The sequence below is a fragment of the Equus quagga genome, chromosome 14 (assembly GCF_021613505.1).
Source record: "Equus quagga isolate Etosha38 chromosome 14, UCLA_HA_Equagga_1.0, whole genome shotgun sequence".
NCBI lineage: Eukaryota > Metazoa > Chordata > Mammalia > Perissodactyla > Equidae > Equus > Equus quagga.
Window position 1 is genome coordinate 20346214 of NC_060280.1, and position 24181 is coordinate 20370394.

General features: G+C 36.3%; 1 protein-coding gene across 18 annotated transcripts in view; it reads left to right on the forward strand.

The window, feature by feature from the left end:
• The window catches only part of STK33 (serine/threonine kinase 33), a 129805-nt gene that overhangs the window by 32061 nt on the left and 73563 nt on the right, over window positions 1-24181 (forward strand). For 7 of the 18 annotated variants that reach the window (XM_046638541.1, XM_046638542.1, XM_046638540.1 and 4 more), the window contains one exon: window positions 6885-6989. The exons of 9 other annotated variants lie outside the window; for them this stretch is intronic. In XM_046638541.1, coding sequence (XP_046494497.1) covers window positions 6885-6989 — 105 coding nt within the window. Of the gene's footprint in view, window positions 1-6458; window positions 6597-6884; window positions 6990-24181 lie in introns of those variants that run through there. 2 more of the 18 variants (XM_046638554.1, XM_046638538.1) reach the window with 2 other exon arrangements.

Consider the following 24181-nt stretch of genomic DNA (forward strand, 5'->3'; position numbering starts at 1 on the left):
GCTGAGAAGCACCTCAGAGATTTTCTAGCTAAAATAATTTAATCCATACCTCTTGGGCACGCTGTTTAATCTCTGTTTCAATAACCACCCATTTACCCCCTTATTGATATATTATCCTTGTGATTATTTGTTTAAATGTCTATCTTTCTATTAAACATTTGTTTAAATGTCTATAATATAAACTCCAAGAGGGTAGGAACACTGCTGCCTTCTTATTGATGTATCTCAGTGCCCTGCAAAGTGCCTTGCACATTCATAGTTGACATTCCATGCATATTTGATGAGTGAATGGATTGTAAGTTTTCCAAAGTAGAATTTTAATAGTAACTATTACTTCTAAAAATTCAGAAGGTATTTAGAAAAGTAAAGGCATGTTAACCATATTCCCTGTCATGGAACTAGTTAAAACTTAACAAATAGAATGAAAAACAAACACAAAAATTCCATGAAACTAGGAAATGGTTCAGTTCCAGGCTAGACTGGTATCTAAGAAGTAAGGTGAAATATGGATCAAATCTAGGGAGGATGCTAAAAACTGATTCACGCTTCTCTAGATTGTAAACACAGTGCAGACTTCACTGAAAGTAAGTGCAGGGCTGTGAGCACGCTACCCTGTAAGGTTTGGGAGTTGGGATAGGCCATGTGAAAAATTGGAAAATCCCCGAGGGAGCCAGTTCCATATCTCAGAATAGAGGGAGAGGTGAGGCTAAGGGAACAGTATCTTTTTATACTTGACCTCTAACCTATAATGAAGTGAGGGGGAAGCAAGAGGAAGAAAGGACAAGGAGCTTTGCAGAAGTTGACCAGAACGAAATGAACAGAAATGAATAAGCAGTAAGTTGGCAAATCAAAGTTGGCTAAACTGCTTTACTCTCGGCTTACGGATGAGGCGCACACCAGATTAAGAGTTATTTGGGGGGACAGAAATTCCAGAAAAATACATCTGTATTCACTCGAAATATTTGGAGGGAACATAGGATTTTTAAAAATTGGAATTGAGGAGAGCAAGGCAATCCATCTCTGGTGGTGAGGATCATGACATGTGAGGCTCTGGAGCTGTTGGGAGCGATGGTCCCTGCCTCGTGAAGGAAGTTGGTCTGTCTGTAGTAAGAGCCAAGTCAACACATAGAAGCGGAACCAAAAGACAAGAGAGAGACAGTCCTAGTTGAGATAAACAGGCCTGGTGGTGGTGGTGTTCAAGTCTGTGGTTCTGGTTATCCCTGAGGTCCGGCTGCTCTCATGCATTTCCTAGAATTATGTCAGGCACTCCAGTGTCCTTCCAATACATTCCTTTTATCTAAGCTAGTTCGAGCAAGGTTCCCACCATAGGCTTGCAACTAAAATGTCTGTCTAACACAATATAGATAATAAAGACAGGCAGGAAAGATCCAACATATGTTTTATTGGTGTGCCTGACAAAGAGAGCAGAACAAATGGACAGAAAAATTTTAGATATGTAATGGAGAAAAAAAAGCTTCAGAGATTAAGGAAATTTATAATTTGTAGATCAAAAGGGCACAGAGGTCTAGGAAAAACTGAAACAGAATGATCACTACCAAGTGAGCGTATAATAGTAAAGTTAGTGTGCTTCAAGGTTAAGAAAACAATAGTTTTTTCTTTTCTTTTTCTTTCTTTCTTTTTTTTTGTTGAGGAAGATTAGCCCTGAGCTAACATCTGTGCCCATCTTCCCTACTTTATATGTGGGTTGCCGCCACAGCATGACTGACAAGTGGTGTAGGTCTGCGCCGGGATCCAAACCCACAAACCCAGGCCGCCAAAGCAGAGCGTACTGAATTTAACCACTAGGCCACAGGGCCGGCCCCAAGAAAAGAATCTTAAAGGCATCCAGGCAGAAAAAGCAAGTCACCCGTAGGGAGAAATCAGACTGGCTTCCGACATCCTGGTGGCAGTCATAGCCAGGAGGTAGTGGAGCAGATCTCCAGAGCTTTGGGTGAGGTCTGCGTGGGCAGACTTAATACCTTCAAGCTGTGGTTTATGTATAAAGGTATCAAACAGTATTCTCAAACATTCAAGGACCTCATTCCTGAAAAATTGCTGCATTAATAGAATTGGTCATCTAAGTGATAAATAAGGAAAAAGAACTTGCAGATGGAGAAGCAGATATATGAAAGCATTGGCAGGGCATGTGGAACCCCTTAAATAGAGACCTAAGTTAAATCTAAATAATTGTGTGTATTATGAAAACAGAAGAAAATGTGAAGGCTGTACAATTAATAATGAAAAAAAGAATTATATAACAAATATAAGGCAGAGAAGATAGAAGAGGTATGTGTAAGTGTGTAAAATCCTCATTTTTCTTAGTGAAAAGAAAGTTAGTAGACATAACCTAAAGTTGATAAGTCGACTGGTCTGAGTTGAAATCTTGGCACTGCCACATATCAGCTGTGTAAGCTTGGATAAGCTCGAACCTCATCTATAGTCACAGAATCTTCATCTGTATCATGGAGACAATGACACTGCCCACCCACTAAAGTTGTTCTGAGGATTAAATGCAATAATGTATGTGAAGTGCTCAGAACAGTGCCTGGCCTAGAGTAAGCATTCAATAAAAATTATCTATTGTTATTATTATTTTAGGAAGAGAACACAGGCATATAGTTTTATAATCTCAGGAAAGAGAAGGTCTTTCTAAGCATAACTCTAAACCCAGAGACCATAAAGGAAAAGATTAATAATTTGACTTCATAAAAAGTCAAGCCTTTTGCATGGCAAAATCACCATGATAAGAATCAATGAACAAATACTCAAGTGGGGAAGAATAATTGCAATCTGTTTGACAGAAGGAGGATTGATGTACTGTTAATATTCAGGGATCACTGATAAGTCAACAAGAAAATATGAGCAGCCAATGTAAAAATGGGTAATTGATGTGAGCAAACATTTTAAGAAACATAAAAATAGTAAAAATTTGAAAAAATACTTAACCTCACTTATAGTTAAAAAGGTAGAAATTAAAATGAGGTGCCATTTTCCATTTATCAAATTGGCGAAGATGAAAAAGTTTGAAAATATCTAATGATGGAGAGGGTGTGGTGAAATAGGCATTCACATATCTTTTCTTGAGGGCGATTTGGCATTGGTCAAAATTATAAACGCTCATACATTTTCTCTCTGCAATGCTACTTCTAAGAATATATTTTACCTCACTCTGGTCAGAATGGCTATAATTAACAAGACAGGAAACAACAAGTGTGGGAGAGGGAGTGTTGTTGGTGGGAGTGCAAACTGGTACAGCCACTATGGAAAGCAGTATGGAGTATCCTCAGAAAATTAAGAATAGATCTGCCATATGATCCAGCTATCCCACTGCTGGGTATTTATCCAAAGAACTTAAAAATGCAAAGGCATAAAGATGCATGCACCCCTTTGTTCACTGCAGCACTATACACAATAGCCAAGACTTGGAAGCAACCTAGGTGCCCATCAGGGGACGAATGGATAAAGAAGATGTGGTATATATATACAATGGACTACTACTCAGCCATAAGAAGGGATGAAATCCGGCCATTTATGACAACGTGGATGGTCCTTGAGGGTAATATGCTGAGTGAAATAAGTCAGAGGGAGAAAGTCAAATACCGTATGACCTCACTCCTAAGTAGAAGATAAAAACAACGACAAACAAACACATAGCAATGGAGATTGGATTGGTGGTTACTGTGGGGGAAGGGGGGAGGGCAAAAGGGGTGATTAGGTTCACATGTGAGGGGATGGACTATAATTAGTTTTGGGGTGGTGAACATGATGTAATCTACACAGAATTTGAAATATATTATGATGTACATCTGAAAGCTATATATTGTTATAATCCAATGTTACTGCAATTAAAAAAAAGAAAAAGAATATATTTTAGAAATATATTTATCTTAAGATACAAAGATATATGTCAAAGGATGTTGTTTACAGCACTGCTTGTAATAGAAACAATTTGAAAGTGATATATTTGACTATTGATATGAGTTTGTTAAGTTATTTAAGGTGCTTATATACCTTAGAATATTATATAGCCATTAAAGCAAAAGGAGTATAAGTGTGTGTACTGATAATGGGAAAATGGCCAGGCTATAATCTTTAGGGAAAAAAGCAAGTTACATGAGAATAGATATAGTATGATCTTATTTATCAAAAATAATACAGAATTTATTCTTATATAAGTGTGTAGAAAATTTCTAGAATGTTATGCAAGAACTGTTAAAAGTATTTGTCTACAGGGTGGAGAATGGAGATGCTGTGGACTTCTATTTTCATTTTATATCCTCTGGACTCTTCCAATTTCTATTACAGCAATCATCTTTTAATTTTATAGTAATTAAAAACAAACAAAAATAATCTTCAATTGATGGTGACTGGTGAATGTTGCTTTTGAAGATAGAATTTTCTATTTTGGGTAAATAGCAAAATAAATCAAGTAAGTTCAACTAATGTTTATTCAACAAAAATTAGGTAAGCCCCTACTTTTCATCAAGCGCTGGACTGAGCACTCTTGATGCTTACAAGCCTGTGGAACAGACAAGGCACGATACATGCTGTAAATAGAGGTTTAGACATTTCTCCTAGAGGTTGGATTTTCCTAATTAAAACCAGATGAAGTGGGATTTGCAAAATTTGGTTGCACAAACACCCCCAAATGAGTGATGGAAATCATATCTTTTTGTTGCAGGTGCTCCATTGTAGCTCAACATTTCCGGGGTTAAGCCAACTCCTCTGGTTCCTCCCTGACAGTTGGTTAGGCCTTCCTAGTTCACAGATACTAACGAATTGGGTGATTTTTCTACATTAAAATTTTACAAAGGGCTGCGTCTTGGAATAAGTCCCAAATGCCACATGTTGAACTCCTTTGGACTTCTCTAGAGCTCTATGACTTAAGGTTCATTATATTGCTAATCTTCTCTACGTTTATTATTATGTGAAGAAAACTGTGTACCAAATTTGTGGTGTGAAGTACAAAGATACAAGCAGCATGTGATCGAAAGCCATATATTTATTATTTGGGAATGAATTATTTGTGAAGAAGCCTAGCCATTTTTCTTTGAGGCTTCTGTCTACTCCAGCGATGATTTAGGTTAACATGAAATCTTTCATGTTGAAGTTCTTCTTGAGGTTCTAACATGATGTGCATGGAGCAAGGAGTCACAGCAAGTGTAGAATCACCTTCTTTACATCTGACTTGCAGTGCTTACCCTGTCCTCTGATTCTGTTCCTTATTCCAGTTCTCTAGTGGTTGCGTTATGAATTATTTCTGTAAAAATATGAGAAGTAAGAATGTATATTTTGGCTTGCATATTTGGCTTAAGGTTTTCTTTGTGGAAGTATAGACTTTTGTTCTGATTTTAGAAGATAGGAATTTGTTGAAATTTAAGATTTCTTTTAACTTTCCCTTTGAAAGAAAATATCTTTGCCGGTATATGTTTAGCAAAGAAGGGCGTTACAGTGGTGACTTAAAATCTGTTCTTCTCTTCTTTGTTCATTCATTCTTCATAGAACAAATACTTGTGAAGTGCCTACTGTGTGTTGTACTGTTTCAGGCTCTGGAGAATATGTTGATGAGCAAAAATAATACTGTCTGTCTGCTCACAGTCTGGTGGGGGAGAGAGACTTTATTCAATTACTGGCCGAAATATATAATTATAAATTGTGATAAGTGCAATGAAGAAAAAGCACAAATTCCTTTGAAAGAGAAAAACTAGGGAGACTTAATTTGGATAAGTGATTAAAAAAGGCCTTTCTGAAGAAGTGACATTTAAACTGAGACCTGCCGGATAAGGAGTTTACCGGAAGGGAAAGGGGGTGGACGGATTTCCAGGCAGAGACAAGAGGTTTTGTGATATCATTTTATCGTACTTATGACCTTTTTAGCTGCTTATATAATTAGGTACTAGTCTATGAGCAAGACAGTTTATAGAGCTGTGTTACTGAAAAGATGCATATAAATTACATTTTTATAAATGAATTCCTGAATTCCTGCGGGCTTACATTACACTCTGTGTGCCATATCATCTGCATTTGATTGATCTGCAGTTACTTCAATTACTGCTAGACTGATCTTCCTAAAGAACAACTTGGATGATGCTTTTTCCTGCTCAGAAATCTCTACCAGCTCCCCAATTACCCGATAAAGTCCAGACTTCTCAACTTCATGGTCAAGCCCTCCCAAATGGTCTCAATCTCTTACTTCATCTTCAGTTACTCCTCTTTCTGCAGTACTCTCCGTTAGCCAACGGAATTTCTGACTGAGCATGGATGCTTTCCCATGTGTCCACCTTCACTTGCAATCTGTTTGCCTCCTTCTAAGAGTGTCCAAATCCCATGTGTATTTCCAGGCCCTTCTCAACAGTTCCCATCTAATCTCGATGTCTTCTCTGATCACCTCAGCTAGAAGTCACTTCTTTTTCGTCTGACTTATGACATTTTATTTTTACTGCTCTTGAGGCACTTCTCCCTGCTTATTTTATTTTGAAGTTATTTCTAGGTATGTCTTATCTTCTCACCTAGACTTGGAAGCTTCTTGAGGCCAAAGCCTGTGATGGATAAGCCTTTGCTTCTCTCACTGTGCCTAACACAGTCCCTGGCATATGGTAGGCTGGAAATAAAAATTTTTGGAAGGAATTTATAAGTTAATTGTTGGTTGCTAGATTGCCCTTAAAAAGTAGTTATTGATCTCTAAACACATGCATCAAGGGACTGATATATACAAAAATCCTTTGTAACGTTAGCAATCCTAAATTCAGGTTTTCTAACAAAGGGATACCACTTGCTTGTGATGTTTGTATGTCTCTTCCCACATTTCAATGACATTGATTCACAGAGATTATTTTAGATTCATAAATGGTGCTGTCATTTCCATTTTTGCCTCTCTTTTGAAGGTTTGCATGCTCGTTTAGCCGTAAAAATGAATGAAAAGAACAAATCGGCACCCTCTCTGGTTATTGATACCCAGCGGGGAGAAATAGATTTGAAAGCATGTCTAGGTAATGTACTTATTTTGATTGTTTTGAGTTTTCCAAGTGCATGGGGATTTAAATGAGTTTGGCATAATCCCACATAGAATTTCCTTATTCACTGGTTCATTTGGATTTATACTTCTGGTAGACAACTTCCTATTGATAAGTTTTTATTAAAACCTATTTCCCTTTGAGAAGTTGTACCCTTTACCTCTGTCTGAATAAACATTTGAACAGCTATTAGATTGCTCCTCAATTTATGACTTTAGGACCATGTCATGGCTTGGGTTGATGTAATTCTCAGGATTTTTTTTTAATTGGAATAACGTTATCTCAGGCAATTTTTAAATATACAGGACAATGATATATTTCTCATAGAAACATTTGTCTCCAAGGACAACTAAAACAAAGTATAGTTGCAGAATAATGTGTAAATATTTATGATTGATTTAGTATTTGTAATTCATTTAACATTGTTGTTTTGGCTAGAAGCATTTCTTTATGAGTTTCTTTCAGTTATATTCACTTTTCCCCCGTATATACGTGGTAAGTTCTTTAAAGAGAAATCATTTAGGAATTCCGTATCTTTATGATTAGCTCTGTTGTTCTTAAAATTTAGCCCTGGAATAATATATGATTCTATATAAATTAATGAATACATGTGAATTATCAGAGGCTCTTTTTCTTTGAATATATCATTTACTTTTCTTATAAAATTATTATGTATATAGTAAAAAATCGAAAAATTTGACAGTTATAAGGAAAAATTAAAATGTATTCATAATTCTTCTTTTCACAGACATCATCATTCTAGATATTTGTTCATAAAAATCAGTCTTTAGCTAGTTAACAGTTAAGGATACATATAAATCTGGATAAAAACATAAAAATCTGATTTCCTCTCTGGAGGCCGTTTTCATATTAGATTAAATTGGGGACCTTAGAGTTTTAAAAATTTCTTTAAGATTCTTTTGATCTGGAAATTGTGAATTAGTATTTAGGAAGATCACCTGGGCCTTTTAACCTTTTCTAATTACATTGTTCACATGATGAGTGTTTTCTAAAGACTATTTATTTTAGTTATTTAATCTTGGCGTATAAATGTGAAATACCTTGGTTCATCAACAAACGTGGTTAAATAAAATAATAGTGTTTTAATTCCCATACTTAAAAATGATATATTTTTGAGCTCTTAATCACTTTTGAAAATGTTTTCATCTGCTAATTTGAATGACAATTAAATGGTCAATATAGTGTCCCTCTTTTGGATTCCTTGGAATCATGTCATAGGGCAAGATTCTTGATAGACCTGGCTTTCACTTGGTCATTTTTGACACCATGGGGGAGTCTGATGAATGAGTAGATAAAGATCTTGAGAATAGAAATAGTGTGTGTATTAGGCAGCATCAAATTGACGGAGGTAATAAGCTATAAAAACTGGGAACTAAATTGTTTCATTTAGGATTCATTCATTTATTCAGCAGATATTTGTTCATCGTTCCAGCACGTTTGGTCGTATGCTTGGTATTGTTTTAGATCTGGGTTTCCCGTCCTTGGCGCTATTGACATTTTGGGTGGATAATTCTCTGTTTGGGGCCTGTTGCATTCATTGTAGATGTTTAGCAGCATACTTGGCTTCTACCCTCTAGATCCTAGTAGCACTCCCCCAGTTGTGACAACTAAAAATGTCCCTAGACATTGCCAAGTGTCCCCTGGGAGGCAAAATCACCTCTGGTTGAGAACCGCTGTTTTAGATGAACATTTGAAAAGCTGTTTCCATATTTCAAGTGTTGTTCATGTTCCATGTGCTTTGGTCTTTCAATATTTCCTGGGTAGTGCCCTATCTGAAAAAATGGCTTAGGTTTTATAATGGAATATGGAACTAGCCGTATTAACTATAGGAATACTGAAATAAAACCCTCACATTTTAAAATTAACAGTCAGTTTAATCATGATTCTATAGCATTTATGACATCTTGGATCAAAGAATCTACTTTTGCTTGATCTTTTGAAAAGTACTTTGTACCTAAGAACAAATTCTTACAAAGAAACCTTCTAATGCTTGTTAGTTTTCCTTTTTAAGAATGGTCCTATTCATCTTTTGTTTTAAAGGCTCTGTAACTTATTGGTACTGCATAAAAATTCCATTATTATAGAGACTGTTCTCTTTGCTTCTCTGCTGCATCCTTTTCTGAAGTTATGAGAGATGTGAAACATATTCTGGAAATTCATTCAAAGCTTTAAAACTTATTATATCCAGGAGAGACAGATTTAAAATTACTGAGGTTTCTAGTCAAAGTACTTCAAGCAGAAATCCATACTCCATTAGGCTCTCTAACATTGTGACCTTAATTTTCCAGATATTTTGCCCTTTAAATTGAAAGCAGTGTTTGAATATTATTTAAGTCTTCTGGAGGGGCTTGTAATATCACAGACTTAAGTTGTGAAACATTTGAAACAAATGAAAAGTAAAATAGCAACTGACTAAGACCATGTTATTTTATATATTTTTTATTTCAAAATATCCAATGATGAAAAGATATGCATGGAACATACTTAATGCACTGAAGTTGGTGAAAAAAGCTATTTAGTACAGAGTTATTCATACTGTTACTTGAGCAGGGTTTCTTTCATGGGTTCTTTCTTGGCATCACCTAAAGAGTTTCTCATTAGGAGTAGTTGTTAATTTCTCTGAAGTTAGGAAATTTACTTTGTATAAAACTATGGTCTGGATGAAATGAAAATCTACTTGGACAATAGCTACTGAGTTATCTTGCTTCAGCAGATGAAGCAGAAATGTAAAGCTGTATTATACCACTGAGTCAAGAAACTGAGAACTGTTTAAGAAAAAAAACCCTCTCTGTGGAAAAGGAGAGATGGAAAAATCTCTTGTTCTTTCATTAGTAAACTAGGTCAGTTTTTAAATAATATGCTTGTTGAGAAATGTACACATTTCTCAAATAATTGATATAATTTAATCCAGTTCCTATCTTGAAGGTATAAAACTGAACTGAATGCTTTAGGGGCCCTTAATTGCTTCATCTATTTTCCATTGTAAAATGTTGTTTAGGATCTAAATTGATCATATAATGTTTTCTTTAGTTTGTGGCTCACTGAAGGATGCTACATCAAATATTCTTTATTAATCTATAGAAGCTTAAAATTTATATTACCCTCTGTTTGTGTATTATTGCTTTAGTTACGAGTTAGCTATTAAGGGGATATATGGTAACCTCCCTGAGTTCCTTTACACGTATTCTGTTAGTTAAATACCGAATAAATCACATGACTATGTTAATGCCAAGTAATTATTGCATGAGTTGCCAGGGGGCATTCTTTAACCTAAAGAAGACATTGTTGGTGGAGTCTCCAAATCTTTTGTTGTCCTGTTGCAGTCCAGAACTAGGGTAGTTTGCCCTTTTTGGTATTGACATTTTATGGGTGTTCCTTGCTTTAGGCTAAGGGTGAAAAGATTCTTGCCCGTTTGTAGGATGCAGCCTGTTTTTGCTGAGAGTTTTGTTCGATGAGTCTCCAGGTCAGTTTTTAATCTCCACGTGGGCCAGCTGTCTTACTCCTTCACCTTATTCACTGATAGACTGTCTCCCAAATGATTATTCATGGCCTCATCAGCCCAGCACAAGAGAGATCCATCCTCTTCGCTGAGAGAACAACTTTTAAGATGCAGCACAGTGTCCAGAAATTGCTATCAAGCCCCTGGAGGACTTATCAATATAAGAATGCCTTTTCTGTAAACTTCCCAAATCCTTCAGTAGTGAAATCCTTTTGGCTGGATCTGACATTTCTTGGATAGAGTTGAACGTCAAAGGAAGAACAGATTCTGGACTACTCTTAAAGTTATTCATCCCAGTTTATATCATCAGTATAATTGGAAACATTCCTCTTAGCTTTTATATACCTTCCTGTTGTCAGAATGGTTAATTGGCCAGACAGCATGATTCGTTGTCCCATAATTATCAACTGAAATAGTTCCTGACTCCTGACTTTTAGGGGCCCTTCTGTTAGGAGATTACAGCTCTAGATTCTTCCCCTCTTTAGCACCTCCTAAAAGGAGTAGACCTTCTGCTCCTCTTTCAAAGTCTGTAGAGACATGCATATGTGTTTGTTCATTCATTCATTCAGCATTTGTTGAACACTAGACATTAGTGCAGGACCCATCTTGTCATTTTGGGTCACTCTGCAATTTTCATGGGAAACTGCATATGTTCCTGAGCTATTTTTTTTTTCCAAAAAAAATTCTTGCTATTAGCTTTTTTCGTTAGTTAGTGGCAACAAAGTAATTTATAAAATTATACTTACGACTACTCAAATGACAAGGTTCACCCTTAGTAGAACACCTTAGCATAGAAATAGAAGATATAAAGAACAACCGAATGAAATTTTAGTACTGAAAAATACAACAATTGAAATAAAAAACTCACTAGTGTTTAGATTTAGGCTTGACTAAGTTCTAGTTCAATTGTTAAAAAATAAGACTTCGCAAGTGGGGCTGCGTGTGTCTGTTGTATTGCATCATGAGCGTCGCATCGTGTCATCAAACACATAGTGTCTGGTTGTCCCACTTTCCGTGAAGCTAATATTGCTCCATGGGTTCAGGTGGTATCAGCCCGAACCCCCCACTGTGAATTTCTCCCGCCCACTTTTCTTCTCTTTATTCTTGATGTTCTGAAAGTTTGTTTATTGATGTGGACCCTTTTTCATTAATTTTGCTGTGAAATTTGTGGTTCTTTCAGGTTTAGGGATGAGTTTCCATATTCTCCTCTTCCCAGAGACCTTTCTAAGGTGCTTAGAGGATTCCATCATCCCAGGGAAATATTTGCACTCTCCTCATTCCTAAATGTTTTGTTTAGTTTTGTACATTTTCTCAGAGACACCGAGTGTGCAGGGTCCTTTCAAAGGCAACCTCTTCATTGTCCTTGGCCTCCTAAGATCAATAGGACTTACAGAGATAGACTTGCCTCTCTGAGTATCGCAGTTATCTAATAATAGCAATTTCATTTTGGTAGATTGTGTGTCGCTCAAAACAGTAGAGTGCCCACTGGAACAACAGATCCCCTAATTGTTTTCAATGGATGCTGATTGAATATGTTACAAAGTTGTATATCGCCATTTCTCGTGCCTTAGAGCAGTCGCTTTCAAACATTTTGACCCTACACACATACACACGCACACTCACACACGCACCTGAAGCAAGTTTGAAGAAGTAACACCTTTATGACAAGTGTTATCCTCTCATATTTTCTATTCTGTTTAATTTTAGAATGTTGTTCCCCAGCAATGACCTACAGTTTGTAAATCATTGCAGCTGTGGTTCTTAATATTTTTGGGGGTATAGTAGATTGTGGACCTTTTTGGCACTCTGATGAAAGTACTGGAATCTCTTCTCAGAAAAATGCACATATACACACTTTTACATACATTTTCAGGAGATTCACACTCTTTAAGCATATTCATGTACTCCCTAGTTCTAGAAGCTTCTATGCTAGGTAAAATTTGGAATTATCAGCATGCCTGGACAAATATCTGCATGGCAGATATTCTGGCCTTCCTCCCTTCCTCTTGCTGAGTATTATTAATACAGGGTTGTAGACCAGAGAAACCATGTAATAAATAAAAGTTTATCTTGCATATCAAGGATAAAAGTCTCAGAGGATCCTATTCTTCTTGGATATTTAGTTGTCTTTATAGTCTTTAAAGTCAGTGCATGAGGAACTGGGAGAGACAAACACTTGCTTCTGATATGTCGAGAGCCGTTGTGTCCTTGCCGAGCTGCTCCTTTGCTAGGACCTTAGCGCATCACTCCCTTAGCAACTGCAGGCTGATTCCCCAGCCATCTTCCTTCTAGTGGAGAAACTTATTTATTACCAGTCACTTTCCCCAACTGTTCTTTATAACCACCATCTGGTAATTAGAAGGGAGCCGCAGCTTTGTTGTGTGAGCTTCTGCCTTCCCTCTCTTTCACCTATCATGCTTTCTGTCCTTCTTTCCACAAATATTTATTGAGTTCTTTCTAGGCTTTAATGTGAGGAATAGCACAATGATGAGAAAGACTCCATGTCTTGGTGTGTCTGGCAGACCCTTGCTTCGTTCTTCGAGGCCCTCTGCTCTGTGGTTACTTCTCCTGTGCCACCAGCCTTGGGCTCCAGGCAGCCTGGGGCTTACTTCCTGCTTTACTGGGCTTTAGTATTTAACTGTTTCTTGCCCACATTGGAAATTTTCATCTGCACTTTTTCTTCTGTCCAGAACAATAAATATATACATATATTTTCTTACACAAGTTTTCTTTTGCCTAGAACAACAAATGCATTTTTTCCTTTTAAATAATAACGCAAACATGCAAATCTTAAAACATCATTTCTCTTCTTGATATGTCCTGGGTCACTATTTTGGAAATAACATCACGGGAAAATGGTGTTAATGTGCAAAAATCACTCCCAAAGTTGAGAGTTAGTATCTTTGAAAGATGTCTTAATAATGGGGACATTTTCAACTGATAAAATATAGGCTCATAGTGTTTGAAACATTATTAGTATTCTTTCAAGAGCAGACATCAATCTCAGAAATCTTATGTACAAACATGACAAAATTGGTCTGTATTACACTCTGATAAAATCACAAAATGATTTTATTTTCTTCACTTTTTTATGAATGTGAAATATTTGCATATTATTACAATAACTTCCACAGCAGTTGAAACAAAATCTGATGCATTGTTAATGGTGTAGTTAAAAATGTGTGCATTACATCCATATTTTGTTGCAGTTTTCCAATAGTTTTTTTGAAAAGATTCTTAAACCTTGTATATTTTACAGTCAGGCTCAGCAAGTAGACACTATACACACTGCAGGTTACCTCTTTCAGTGCCCATGGTAGGCATCTCTAATCCATCATAGCATTCATTCTCACTGGGTTTGGACAGCCTCACATCCTCTTCAATATAGTGATCCAGGTTGTTGCTAACTGAGTGTAGACAGCATGTGAGATGAAAGCTATTTGCCATATTAGTTTTGTACCTTAACCGTTAGTGTTAACAGAAGATACCAGAAGTCTGCTGAAATTTGGAAAACGGAAAATATAATGAAGTAGAATAATGTAGTGGTTTAGGCAAAGGTTGGCAGACTTTTTTGGCAAAGGGCCAGGTGGTGTTTTAGGCTTTGAGTCACACAGTCTCTGTTGTACCTGCTCAACTCTGCCGTTGTAGTGCGAGAGCAGACATAGACAATGTGTAAATGAATGAACATGGCTGTATTCCAATAAAACTTTCTTTATAAAAACAAGCAGCAAGCCAGATTTGGTCAACAAGCCATAGTTTACTAACCTCTGGTTTAAATCCCTGCTACTCAAAATGTATTCTGTGGACAAGCAATATGAATATCACCTGTATGCTTGTTAGAAATGCAGATCCTCGTTAGACACTCTAAACTTACTGTATCAGAGTTTTTGGGGATGGGGGCAATCTGCACGTTTGCTAGCTGGCAAGGTGATTCTGATGCTTATTCAAATTTGAGAGCCCCTAGTTTAAATAACATGGCACTTCCCTTCTTTAAAAGTTACATAGAACTCAGCTAGGAAACTATCTGATGCATTTAGTTAATGGCTGGTCTTTAATCACTCTTCCTATTTCTTCTATGGTATTTGATCTATTTAAGCTTTCTGCTTCTTCTTGGGTCATGTTTGGGAATTCACGTTTTCTAGAAAATTACCTATTTCCTCTAGGCTTCAGATTTGTTGCTGTGATGGTTTTAAAACATGTCTGCAAATTTTTGACATTCCTATCAAGACATGGATTTGTGTTCATTCCCTTTCGATCTAGGCAGGCTTATGACTGCTTCAACCAATGGAGTATGGCAGAAGTGATACTCTGTAACTTCCAAGGCTAGTTCAGAAAAGGCCATGCAGCTTTTACCCAGTTCTCAGGGATACTCACTCTAGGGAAATCTGCTGCCATGTAAGAAGTCTGATTACTCTGAGGCCGCCATGCTGGAGGGCCCATGTGTAGGTTCCCAGCTATCAGCTAGCATCTGTTGCCAGCCACTTGAGTGAGCCATCTTGAACGTGGTCTCATTAAACCTTCAGATGACTGCAACTCAGCTGGTATCTCAGTGCAGTCGCATGAAAGACTCTAGCCTACATGAACCTTTCCTGACTTCCTGACTGATAAAATCTGTGAGCATAATAAAATAATTGTTATTTTAAGCTACTAAATTTTGGAGTAGTTTGTTATGCAGCGATTGTAGCTGGGAAAGTTACCTTAGAATTGCAAGCACTATTGTTTTATAATTATCTTAATGTCTTTCTTATCTGGGCTTATGATTTCTTTTATACTCCTAATCTTATATGTATTTTCCTCTCAATTTTCTTTAATTAGAATTGAGGGGGTTTTATTTATTTTATTAATCATGTCAGAGAATCAGTTTTTAGATTTATTCATTCTACTATTTGAGATATTTCTCTTCCATTAATTGAAGTTTTACCTTTATTCATTTTTTCTTTCTAGTTTCTGTTTTTTAACTGTTCTTTTCCTGATTGCTAAAGGTGAGCACTAGGTTAATTTCATTTGTCATCTTTTGTAAGAAGTACATTTGGAGGTGTAAGATTTCTTCTGAGTACAGCTTTCAGTGTGTCCCGTAAATTTGTTAGGAAACATTTTCCTCTTCCTAGTTTTCTGGAGAGTTTGTAATTTCAGTTTTGATCTTCTTTTTATCAAAGCATTTTGGAAAGTGTTTCTCAATTCCGAAAAGTTAAGTTTTTCTTTCTTCTTGGGAGGGGGTCTTCCATTTTTCCAACATGTATAAGTACATATTTCTCTACTCCTACAAGAAAACAAAATTCCAGCTATTCTCCCCAACGTGACCCTGTCTTCTTCCCTTACCAGTAAGTTTGCTTCTTATTCAGAGCGCTCTTACCTCCTGAGTGCCCACATGGTGCTGTAAATGCTTTTGCTTCTGCTGTCTCCCTGTGCCTGACCTTCCCAAACTTAAGTTGCTTTAGGAATATTTGTTTCAGACGATGATTAGGTTTTTATTCCTTATTTAGTGCTGATATTATGCATTCTTATTCTCTCTCAGTATCCTGTGTATCACTGCCCACATTCTGGTCTCCATAGATGCACGGCTTTCCTCCATCCTAAGGAGCAGGCAGGACTTAGCACACCTTTTCAGCCCCCACAGCCCCCAGCCTCAGGACCTACTGGAAAATGCTTAATAAATAATAGGCTTATTTTAACTCTACCCCTGTTTTATTTGGGTGTATTTTCATGGCCCAAATGTTCTGTTTGGAGTGTTGATTTCATTGAACATTTTGGAGAGAAATAATGCTACACATATAAAGTCACAGAATGGAAGTCAACTGCAGTTACATGGAAAGTTTTCTTTAAAAATGTCTCTTCCTATATATTTCCCCCAAAAGATAAGATTTAATAACTGAGCCCTTATCCTTTAAATGAGAAGTATACTGAATGTAGATCAGATTATGCCATTTAGTTTGAATATGTTGTAGTAAGTGGTATTTAGAATTGCTAAGGATCTTGATGATCATTCATTTTAAGCTCCTGTTTAGGGAGAAATCCGTTCTCCGCATTTCCCAACCTCCTGTGTAGAAACTTCTGCCTTCTTAGGGAGTTAAGCGGATTTTCTTTCCTGCTGCCTTGAGATAAAATGCTTTCCTGTGTTTTAAGTAACATTTTTAAGTATCCTGTTAAGATATTTTGTTTTCTTGTTTCAAGGGTATATCAACTATTGGTTGATATAGTTAAACATGATCTAAACTTTGGTAAACCACAATTTGGGATTGATAAATTAGAGTTTTTGATTACCCATGTTGGAAAAGCTTACTCTTTCCATCCTGTACTTTATACCTCTGTTTTCTGCCTTGCGCTGAAATTGCTTGTGTATGTGCCATATTATTTCCTTTTAGATCGAAAGGATCAAGGACCTTACTATTTATTTCCTCCATAGGGTCCATAATTCCTTGCATATAGTAGGAGCTTGACCAATATTATTAAATAAATAATTGAAAGATATAACTGCCATAGTGATAACAGTAAAGTGATTTTAGTAGTGGTGCTACAAATTTACCATGGTAACTTTTTTTTATATGGAATATCCTATTGGAGCAAAATTATTTTTCTGGATATAATCAAAATATGTAGAAGGTTAAATTCTGAGAAGCCTATTCATCTGTGGATCTGAAAATCTTTAGATACTTGTTAGTTCTTTCAGCATCTGGCGATGGCAAGATCAGTGAGTTAAGCAGTGATTCAGTGCAGATGAAACTTCTCTTATTGCTTCTCCCAAGGATTTAGAGCTAATTTTGGCCAAGTTTTGATAGTGCTTACCAATGCCATATAGTGTTGGGGAAGTGGAGGAATTGTGTGACAGACTTTGGGCAAAACTGGAGACTGGAGAGCAGTTGGGCACCTTGGAAATCTGAACAGAGGCAGAGCAGGCAGTTTTCGTGATGTGATGTGATATTTCATGTCAATAGCATCATATAATATGTGGCCTTTGTATCTAGCTTCTTTTACTTAGTATAATATTTTTGAGGGTAATCTATGTTGTACATGTGTCAGTGGCTGAATAATATTCCAGTATGTCTATACCACATACCACATTTTGTTTATCCCTTTATCAGTTGTGGACATTTGGATTGTTTTCAACTTTTTGGCTACTATGAATAATGCTGCTATGTTTATTCATGTATGTGTTTTTGTGTGAATATATTTTCAGTTCTGTTGAGTCTATACCTAGAAATTACTGGTTCATGTGGTAACTCTATGTTTAACTTTTCGAGGAACTGCCAAACTTTTCCATAGCGGCTAAACCAGTTTACATTCCCGCTAGCAGTGCAGGGGAGTTCCAGTTACTCCACATCCTCTCCAACACTTGTTATTTTCTCTTTTCATTTGTTTGTTTGTTTTACTGTAATGATCCTGGTGAGTGTGAGTAGTATCTCATTGTGGTTTTGATTTGTATTACCATGTTGACTAAAGAATTCATATGAATTGTAGGATTGTCAATTTCTGCAAAAAAAGATGGTTGGAATTTTGATAGAGATTGAATTGAATTGGTGGGTTAATTTTGGGAGTACCGCCGTCTTAACAATAGTAGGTCTTCCAACACATAAAGACAAATGTCGTTCTATTTGTTTCTTTAACACGGTTTTATAGTTTTCAGTGTACATTTTCTCTCTATTTTTATTTACTCTTATTTTTTGATACTATTGGATGGAATTGTTTTCTTGATTTCATTTTCAGATTGTTCATTGCTGATGTATAGAAATAAGCTGATTTTTGTATATTGATCTTGTATCCTGCAACCTTGCTAAACTTATTTATTAGCGTGTGTGTGTGTGTGTGTGTGTGTGTGTATGTATGTGTCTGTGTATGTGTCTCTTCCTTAGGATTTTCTATATACAGGATCATGTCATGTGCAAATAGAGATAATTTTGTACTTCCATTCCAACTTGGATGCTTTTTATTTTATTTTCATGTAATGCTCTCTAGGCTGCAACTTCCAGTACAATGTTAACTAGAGTAGACATGCTTGTTCGTGTTCCTGATCTTAGGGGGCAAGCTTTCAGTCCTTCACCATTAAGTATGATGTTAGCTATGGGGTTTTTGTAGACACTCTTTGTCAGTTTGAGGAAGTTCCCTTCTACTCCTAGTTTGCTGAATGTTTTTATCATGAGATGATGTTGAATTTTGTCAAATGTCTTTTTCTGTGGGTATTGAGATGATCATGTGTCTGTTTTCCTCTTTATTGTATTAATATGGTGTCTTACATTGATTTTTATATGTTGAACCAACCTTGTGTTCCTGGGATAAATCTCTATTATATTGTGTAATCCTTTTTTTATGATGCTGGATTGTGTTTTTCTGGTATATACTGCTAGTATTTTGTTGAGGATTTTTGCATTTATAGTTATTCATAAGGACTATTGATCTGTAGTGTGTGTGTGTGATGTGTTTGACTGGTTTTGGTATCAGTGTGGTACTGGCCTCAGGCTAGACACTTCATTTCTGAAGGACAGTTTTTGCAGGATTTAGAATTCTTGTTTGAAAGATTTTTGTTTTGTTTTTTTCCTTTCTGCACTTTGAATATGTCATCCCACTTCCTTCTGTATTCCATGGTTTCTGATGAGAATTCAGCCATTATTCTTATTGAACGTCCTTTGAATGTGGTAAGTCACTTCTCTTGCTGCTTTTAAGGTTTTCTCTTTCTCTTTCTCTTTTGACAGTTTGGTTAATATGTGTCTATATTTAGATCTTTTTGAGCTTATCCTACTTGGCATTTTTTTGAGCTTTTTGAATGTGGAGATTAATGTTTTTCATCAAACTTGAAAGTTTTTCGCTATCATTTTTTCAAATATTCTTTCTGTGCCTTTCTGTTTCTCCTCTCCTTCTGAAACTCCCAATATGCATCTATCAGTGCATTTGATGGTGTCCTCACAGTTCTCTAAAGCTATGTTTATTTTTCTTGATTCTTTTTGTTTCTCAAACTAGGTAATCTCAATTGACCTATGTTCAAGTTCACTGCTTTTTTCTTCTGCCTGCTCAAATCTGCTATTGAGCATCTTCAATGATATTTTTATTTCAATTATTGCACTTTTCAACTCCAGAATTTCTATTTGATGTTTAAAAAATAATTTATATATCTCTATTGATAATCTCTATTTGGTGTGATATCATCATACTTTCTTTTAGTTCTTTAGACATGGTTTCCTTCAGCTCTTTGGACACATTTAAAATAGCTCATTTAAAGTTTTTGTCTGGTAAGTCCAACATCTGGACCTCCTCAGGGCCAGTTTCTCTTGAGTGCTTTTTTTCTTCTGTATGACCGTACTTTCTTGGTATTTTTTCGCGTGTGTCATAATTTTTTGTTGACAATAAATCAATAATGTAGCAACTCTGGAGAGCAAATACTCTCCCCTCCCCAGAATTTTTTGTTGCTACTGGTTGTTGTAGTAGTTGTTTGTTTGTTTAGTGACTTCTGAACTAATTATGTCAACTCTATATTCTTTGGTTTCTGTGGCCACTGACGTCTCTACTTGTTTAGCTTAGTGGTGAGCTAATTATTGGAAAGATTTCCTTAAATGCTTTTGACCAATAAATCACCAGTCTTTGCTGAGGAGCTCTATGCCCATGTTAGGGTACACCTTCAACTCTCAACAAGGTGTTTGACAACTCTACCTTATCCTTCACTTCCTCCTGTGCAGAGCCTCAAGATCAGCCAAAGATGAGAGCTTAGGGGCTTCTCAAGTTTTCCTGTATATGCACACTGCCCTGTGCATATGTGTGGCCTCCTAGATTCCCCAGAGTTTTATGTTGGATCTTTTCAAAGCCGTTATGGATATCTTATTTCCCAGCTCTTCCTATTAAGCTTTCTGGTTAGTCTATTTTTGCTCCAAGTGTTAAACACTGCCTTACGCAGCTATGAAGTTAGAATACTTTCTTGTAATTGTTTTCAACAAACGCCCCCTGGTAGAACACTTTTTGTACTAGGTGAGCTCAGGTCAAATCCAGTCTGTATAACTGAAGTCTCCCAGGGAACCAACAGAAACATCAAGTAATGACAGTTCTTTGGGATGAGGATTTGGAAGAGCTCTAGCACCATTCTGCTCTCCCCAGTAGTCGACTACAAGGTACACCAGGAATGTGGACTATTATTTTTAAAAGCTATTGCAGAGATGGAGAGTGGGGGATGGGACTCTACTTCCTAAATAGCTCTAGAATCTGCCTATTTTCCCCACCCTGATGCTACTTTCCTAATCAAGGCCACATTTCTGTCTTTCTTAAACTATTATAATCCTTTCTTATCTTTTCATCTCCAGTTTGTCCTGCCTTTCATATATATATATATTTTTTTTTACTGCAGGTAGAATATACTTTTTAAAAAACACATTTTTTTTTTGGGTCACTTCCTTACTGGGTAACAATAGCTAGCAGTATAGACATCATCCCTGCCTTTAGGGAATTTTGGGTATAGTGAGGGACACAGACAAGTAAGTGACCAAGTACAATTCAGAGTGTGATAGAGCAAATAGAATGCACAGAGGAGAGACAGACACACAGAAATTCAGAACTGAAATTCAAGATAACAAGAAAATTTCAAAGTAGTTGATGTCTAAGCTGAGATCTGTAGGAAGAGTAGGAATTATAACAATGAAAGGAAGAATTGGAAAGAGTATTCCAGGCTGAGAGTGCATGTAGGGAACGCCTAGAGAAGCATAGGATTGCAGGAAATGAAAGAAGTTCTGTATTTTTGAAAACCTTATGTTAAGGAAGTAGTATGAGATAAGCCTGAAGAGATAAATTGGGGTCGTATCACACAGGCTCTTGTGTGTCATTTTGAGGATTCTTTTGAATCTCAGTGTGGTTGGGAATATTTAAGCAATTTTAGTTGGGAAGAAACATGATCATATTTGCATATTAGAAAGAGCACCTTGGCTAGAGTGAGGAGAATGCTTTGGATGAGAGGGCTGGCTTGGAATCAAGGTGACCAGTTACAGTAATCCAGGCAAGAGATGATGTTGATCTAGACATGGAGAAAATTGGATGGTTTGGAAAGTAGAATAGACTCATCATTGTTGAATGTGGAGAAAGAGGGAGAGGAAGGAACTAAAGAAAATTGTTTACATTATTCAGTTAATAAAGCTGTCTATTTCAATAGTTATCTATTTAGAACTTAAAGCTATTATATGGTGTAAGTATGTGTTTATATTCGTGGCAAGAATGTTTATGGTGTGTTGTAGATTTTTTTCTTCTAAATTATTTGCATCTGATCCAAGTCTAAAGACCTAAGCTCCCCTAAACAGACGTTACTGTTCACTTAGTGAAAGCTAGTAAATGTAGGCCTAATGCCTAGATAAATTTCTTTTATTTCTGTGAGCCTAGCCTTGTATCAGGATTTATGATGTAAATCATCTCACTTCTTCTAGTCAACATTTTTTTCTATCATAAGCATAAAACTGCATAGTAGATTCCATCCACTTTCCTAGGCTATATAAGAATATTTCTACTTTGGAATTTTCACTATAAAGCAATTCAAACCTTTTGCAGTTTTATGTTTTGTAGTGTAATGGAGGGTCTGACTAGGGTAAAAGTCATGCTAATTTTTTTTTCTTTTTTTCTGAGGAAGATTGGCGCTGAGCTAACATCTCTGCCTATCTTCCTCTATTTTATGTGGGATGCTGACACAGCATGGCTCAATGAGCGGTGCTATGTCCGCACACAGCATCTGGACTTGCAAACCCCTGGCCACTGAAGCGGAATGAGTGAACTTAACCGCCACACCACTGGGCCGGCCCCCAAAGTCATGCTAATTTTAGGTTCAGATTTATTTGGTCACTTTTTATCAAATGAATTTATGTCTACATGACTAACTTTTGCTATCTGAATAAAAAGCATACTTTAAAATATAGCAGTCTTTGAATTTGAAGGCCTACTTAAAAGTTCATCATTTCATCACTAAGACATGGAAAGAGAGTCATTGATCATTCTTGCAGAAGAAGTTTGGTAACTCATAATTTTGGACTTTCATATTCTTCTGCATGGACTTTGCAGAAATAATAATCTCACAACCACTATTCCCTGAGCTATTCTAGTATTTATTAAATGGATATGTGGTTGGATACAGTATTGTTAAACAAAAGTAGCTTTCAGTTTAATTTTAATTGGGATCATCCATCTACTTTTATTTTAGGAAATAAAGGAAAATTTAATATTAACATTATTCTTTAAATGTTATAGACGACATTTTTAATCTCCGTCACAAAAAAATGAGACATGATGATTTCCTTTTAATTGAAGAGAAAAATCCCTTGGCTCCAAAAAAGAAATCCTTTCTATTCTCAGTTGCCTTTAAAAATCTCAAACCTGTCAGTGAAATTGTGTAATCTAGTAATAACATGCCTAAGGCTTATTGCCTTTTCTTGAGCAACGGTATCAGCAAATGATGTGCTCTATCGATTGTAATCACATTGTTTTTACAGTTCCATTGCAAGGTTTCGAAAACTCACCAAGTAAATAAATCTGTGGATACAGACACCTCCTTTCTCTGAAAACCTAACCATTTACTTATTATTCCTTCTTGATTAGATGTTAAGGTATAATATAGACTAGTAGTATTTTGAGAACTGTAGTCTTGGCAAGGCTAAAATGTTCTCCTTGATATTCAGTATTCCATATTTAAAGAATAAAATTCTTATGTGATATTTGAGTGCCTTTAGCATTCAGAATTTAACATACAGCAAGCTGCTTGTGGGCTAGTCCAGCAAACCGTTCCCTCTACAACTCAGCTGCATACGTCTAGAGCAGGCTTCCGTAAGGTTGTGTTCTAAGCTAGCTATGAGCTAATTAGATGGCAATTTGTGTCTTGAAGCCCGTGTAGAACAATATTTGGAGCATTAGATTGAGAGATTATAACTGATAAAATAATTTTCTTTTGCTACCATCCATTGGGTTTTGGCTGAGTTTCATGATAATAATAAAAACTTCCATTTATTAAGAGCTTACAGTGTATCAAGACTTTACATGCGTTATGTCCTGTCCTTATAAAAATTCTGCTGTGTAGGTATGTAGACACCATCTGTATACTTTGCATATGAGAAAGCTGAGACCAGATAGATTAAGTCACAGGTGAGGAATTTATACTCTGGTCTGTCTAACAGTAAAGCTTGGGTTCTCTCTGCTAACCAAGGGCAAACATATTTCATTTGAAAATGTCTATACATGTATAATGGAACCATTGTCTGAGATGACTTCTGAAATTTAATGATCATAAATTGTTTAGAAATTTGGGGTCTTAGACCCCAAAATGGTAGGACACTAGTGTTCTGTTTCTTGGGACTGATGTAGTTTGTTTGCAGTAGTGCTTAATTTGTAGTAGGGGGGAGTGTGTGTATAAAATAAATAACTTGAGATTTTATTGTAGAAGTTATAGCGGTAAGCTTCCTTTGGTATTTTTGTTATTTTGTAACAAATTAGAAACAAGCCATATATTCTATTGCATTGAAACATTGACGCTAGTAAATTTGTCACTAAATTGTAACGTGTTCATATAGCAGTAGGTTTGGATTGATTGTACTGGCTGGAGCCTGTTCTTTATACTTCCGAACTTTACAGTTTATGTTTTCAGCATACATCGATGCCCTGTGTCCCCTCCGCTGCTAAGCTTCACATACTTGCTGGAGGAGTGAGTTAG